The sequence below is a fragment of the Propithecus coquereli genome, unplaced genomic scaffold, assembly GCF_000956105.1.
Source record: "Propithecus coquereli isolate 6110/MARCELLA unplaced genomic scaffold, Pcoq_1.0 Scaffold59, whole genome shotgun sequence".
NCBI lineage: Eukaryota > Metazoa > Chordata > Mammalia > Primates > Indriidae > Propithecus > Propithecus coquereli.
Genome location: NW_012151840.1, coordinates 4655628 through 4660815, shown reverse-complemented (window position 1 = coordinate 4660815; position 5188 = coordinate 4655628). Strand labels below are relative to the sequence as shown.

Here is a 5188-nt window from a genome sequence, read left to right as displayed (position 1 = left end):
GTCAGACACACCTGGGACAGAACACTGATTCTGTTACTTTTTAGCTGTGTGACCTCTGAAAATCCCAAATTCTCTCATTCTCTAAAGTTACCTGAACTTTAAAATGGAGATGTTAAAGATTCTTCTCCAGGGTGTTGTGAGGATTAACAGAATCATGGAAAGAAAGTGCACACCTAAGGTCCTGTAACACAGTGGACGCTCATATGAAATACCCGTCTGCCAATAATTAAAAGAGAATAATTTTTTTTTAACATCACAGCAGGTTTCCAGGTTTCTGATGTTTAAAATAGCCATTTTTCAATTAAGGTAACTTATATTTTTTCATATAAAGATAACCCTGAAGAGCAGTAAGAGAAAAGCTGCCCTGCTCTGCATGTAGAATGAGAATTTGTTTTCCACAGATTTTACTGGGGGTGGGGGCAGAGTAAAGTCGTGCCTGAGAAAACAGGAGGCAGGACAGACCATAAGACGGTCCAAGCCTGAGGCACTCTGTGGGGTGAAGGACCCCGGGGAAAAGCCTCTCTGAGTGAAGGAGACTGAAAGACTTGAAAGGATCGGAGGGCTTGAAATGCTATGGAAACTTTCAGTGTGGTTTTTTTGTTTCTCCATGGGCACAGGTTTTTGTTTTTTAACATTTTTAGGAGAGTAAGATTGACTAACACCAATCAGGTATATAACAAGTGCTCCTTCCATGTCTGGAGGATAATAATATTAAAAACTTAAGCAAATTAATTAAATGAAAGCAAATTAGATCTAGAAGTAATTACGTGAAGAAAGTTTGCCCTTCAGAAAGTGTCCAAAATAGTAATTATAGTTTAGTTGATAATACCAATATTTAGGTCATAATGGGCATACAGAATCAATATCTGGAGAAATTTATATGTTCATATGCTTTTGGGTATTTAGACTGTTAAAAATCAAGTGAATACACACACACACACACACACACACACACACAGATGGCCTTGCTAATAAACTATCTAACAGAGAAAAATAAACTAACAGAGAGAGAAAAAGAGGAAACTCACAGCACATAATTGTCCCTTTGAAGGGAAAGATCACAGCACAACAACCTCTTGTTTGATTAGCCACATGTTGTTTTATCTGAGAATTTATTTAACAGCCTTGAAGAGCCCTGAACAGACAACAGGGGTGCGAACTCCATGACCCGGCTCTCGCCAGATCACATTCCAAGGACTCTGATAACTCAGCTTCACAGAACAATAAAAAAAGGGAAAAACAGCTGTGCAGCCATTTCACTGCTGTTTCCTGCTGTCAGTCCACAACAATAAACTTTTTTTCCCCTTTAGTCCCATAAAAACCTGCTTGTCCTCTGGGCCAGTACTCCTCCTCTCTTTCTTTCTTTGTGCAGAGCCCTTCCCCACTCTCCCTACTTTGGGAAGTAAAATAAACTTTCTTTCTTACAACTATTCTAATCTTTGTGTCAAGAATTCTTTCTCATCCTATACCGTAAGTTCCCATCCTAACATTTGGTGGCCCATATATATGCACACAAACACACACATACACACACACACATATATTAATATAAAAATGTGGTAGATAGATATATGTAGGCATAGATATAGACATAGAAATAGGCACAGATATAAATATAGATATATAATTCACCTTGTCTTATTATTAAAACATCGGATATGTCATGGTGTGTGGCCTTCCCTGAAGTTACACTGACTCCCTTCTGTAGAGTTTCTGCAGGATTCTAATCCACTGGATTCTAATGACTATCTCTTTCCACTGTATTTCACTCCGTGAATAATTACTTCTGACTATTAAAGGAGCCCCATCCTGGGCTCCACACCGTGTTCAGGATGAAGGTCAATGTTTATTGTCTGACATTCAAGGCTCTGCAGAGTAAGACCCTGTACAATTCCCTAATTTCTTCTTTGCATTCTAAGTAGAACTTCCTATTAGCCGTACTCTGAACATGTCTCTCCCTGCTCTACCTCCATGCTTTAATCCATGATATTTTGTTCTTGGAGGCACTGTAGTTCAAATCCCATTTGCTTCATTATCCTTTATTTGACACAGCTCACAAATGACATTTTAATAAAACTTTTGACGGAACAACTTGTGCCTTTTATTGTTTAGTCCCCATCAGCTACTAGTACAAGGTTATACCCATATGGGTGGTCGGGATTTTTAATCCTATCAGCAACATTAGCAGTGGGATTTTGTTGGCAAGTATGAATGGTAAACCTTAGAAAAGAAGTTGGAAACAATTTATGCTGAGTCTTAAACGTAGTACTTCAGAAGCACATGGATTGTTCTGCAGGCAGCCAAAGTTTAGCAGAAGTGGAATGACAAGTTCAGAAATGTGGTACAGGAAGTGTGTCCTGGAAAGTAGTGTAGAGAATATATTGGAGCATGAGCAGGAAGAAAGAGACAAGATTAGCAGGAAGGCTAGGGCAAGAGCAATTGTTACGTGCAAATGTGCCCGGAATTAACCTGATGGCACAAGTAGTGAGGGGGAAAACTATATTTTCAAAATATGTTTATGGGGTTTTTATTAGTTTGCTTTATTAATTTACTCATCTTTTTTTCTTTTCTTTTTTCCTTCCAGGTGTACACAAGCACCTGTGCATGTGTGTGCATGAGCTCAGGTACGCATGCGTGTGTGTGGACACTTGTGAGGGACAAAGGAACTTAAGGGGGCCAGGTCAGAGCAGCAGAGAGAGTTTACTCAGGGAGGGGAGCATGGAGAGACCAGTTAGGGTCCCGAAGGGGACCAGAGGCAGAGGAGCTGTGTTTACAAAAAGACATTTCGGACTTAGTCACAGCAATGCTGCTTCCGGCTGGTTAACACAGGACGGACAGAGTCGGGAACACTGGTCTCTTTCCCACTCTCACCTCCCTTTGCCCCAATTCAAGCCAGAGTGCCCCGCTGGTCCCTGGGCTTCCAAGGTCACCACTAGCACAGGACAGAGTGAGGAAAACAATGGCCCCCAAGGAGAATTAGGGTCCTTCTAGAACAAGACACTGAGCAGATTCTTTGTTTTCTTGTTTTAATCAGTCAGACACACACTGTCAGAAAATAAGACATTAGGGACTTTGACAGGGGATAGGAAATCAGCCGCAAAGATGGGGTCCAAGGCCAGTGGCTGGGGGTTAGGGGAGGATTTGGGATTCTGGACCCAAAGGGAGGAGATGGGCTCTTTGCAAGTCTATGGCCTCTGAGGCAGGCCCAGGAGGGAAGGAAGATGTCCTTGTTGTGTGCTGTCCTGGATTCTGCTGTTCTTGGCTCAGGGTCCACCTCAGCAGCAGCCTCCAGAGTGCTGGCTGCTCCCCCCTCCACAGCAGCTGGAGCCCCCCGAGGGCTGGCTGCAGCAGCCAGAGCTCTGGGGTTTGTGGCAGTGGGACCTGCGGCGGCGCCTGTGGTGGCTCAGGCAGCAGCCGCCACCCCCAGAGCTGCAGCAGCTGCCACCCCCAGAGCTGGAGCCACAGGAGCCCCCAGAGCTGGAGCCACAGCAGCCCCCAGAGCTGACGCTGCAGCAGGAAGAGACAGGAGGGCACTTAGGGGGACACTTTGGGGGGCATTTCGGGGCAGAGCACTTGGGAGGGCACTTGGGGGTGCACTTGGGAGGGGGCTGGCACTGCTGCTGGCTCTGCTGGCAGGACATCTCGGGCGTTCAGGAGCTGAGGGAGAGTCAAAGAGCAAGTCAGACCCAGGCACAGAGGCCACCCCTGCCTGTTCGTGTCCTCTCAGCACCATTTCTAGTCCCTTCCTTTTGATGAACTCTTTAAGTTAATATAATCACAAATAATTAATCACTGAAAATTGTGTGGTTTATTATAGTTTGACAAATGTTCTCGTACAATCTTTTTTGAGTCTCACAATTTCTTTCTAAGATAGTCAGGAATTACTATATCTTTTACAAAGAAGGAAACTGAGGGAATAAACCATATAAAAAAAATATCCGACAAGATTAAACATCTAGTAAATGAAGGAGGCAATTTTTCTCATTGTGACAAACAAAACCCTGAAACTTTCCAGTGTAGAAACTTGGGAATATTTTCTTGCAGAAAGAAAATGAAGGATTTCATCTTCTATTAACTTCCTAGGTGCTTTTGTCCTGTGAAAACTTGGGCACGCAGAATTGTAAACGGTCTTGGAGACAGGCTGGTCTCCCTCCCTTTGTTAATGAACAAGCTAAACAACTGTATTTTTTGTGCACAGAGGAAATTGAACTCAGGCACCCTGGCTCTAGGCTGGTTCTCTGCCGTGTTCCCACTCCACAACCTCACAATAACATCTTAGCACGGTGATTCTCAACTTGCTGTGCCTGACTGAAAGAGATCCTCAATTTTAGTTTAAATCTACAGGTATGCAGGTTTCAAAAGCCACAAAGGATCCTCTGCTTGTCTCTACTAGTTGAAAACTACTATCTCCAGCCCATCTTTGCAAGGAGGGTCACGGTTTTGTTCTCAAAGGTGACAGTCCCCTTTGAAGCTATTCTAGTAGAGCATGGTGGCCCCGGCTTCAACCCCCTCTGACCTTAGAGGTCAGTCAGCTGCAGGTTAATGTGGTACAGCACAAAGGCACAGACATCTAACTCTCCTTTGTGTTCCCAGCTGGCCCACTCCCCTGTTCCTGTGCACATCCTCCTTCAGTCTTCCTGAGGCTTCTCTTCCTCTATCTGTGGGGACCCCAGGCCCAGAGGCCCTGCCCAGCCTCCTCTTCTGCTCTGGGCTGAGCCTCCCTCTATGGAAGCCCCTGCTCCTGTTCCCAAAGGCACTTACCTGGTGGCAGGCAGCACTGGGTCTCTCAGCACCTCAGGAGGTGAGTGGATGCAGGTGCTCTGGCCCTGAGCCCTTTTATCCTGGGCTGAGATGTGCCTCCCACTGTGAGACAGGGCCTGGGCATGAGAGGACCCGCCTCCTGACACCCACGTGGGTCCTGTGACAGGAGGTGCCTGGAAGCTCCTCACCTGCCTCCCTCCATGGGGCTCAGGGCAGCTGCTCTCAGCTTGGAATAAGACCACTTAGAAATGGGGATGGGTAGGAAAATGCCCACACCATTTACTGCCTGTTCTCCCTGGATCGTGCCTGCCCTGCTTAGTTTTGGAGCTGACTTCCCCACCTCTCTTTAACTCCCAAATCTTTTTTTTTTTTTTTGAGACAGAGTCTCACTGTGTTGCCCAGGCTAGAGTGCCATGGCGTCAGCCTA

General features: G+C 45.4%; 1 protein-coding gene across 1 annotated transcript; it reads right to left on the bottom strand.

The window, feature by feature from the left end:
* Window positions 1–3252: 3252 nt before the first annotated feature.
* Window positions 3253–3716, bottom strand: LOC105821832 (late cornified envelope protein 1C). The gene has a single exon (XM_012658631.1). The coding sequence runs from the start codon at window positions 3639–3641 to the stop codon at window positions 3276–3278; it is 366 nt and encodes a 121-aa protein (XP_012514085.1). The 5' UTR covers window positions 3642–3716; the 3' UTR covers window positions 3253–3275.
* Window positions 3717–5188: the final 1472 nt, after the last annotated feature.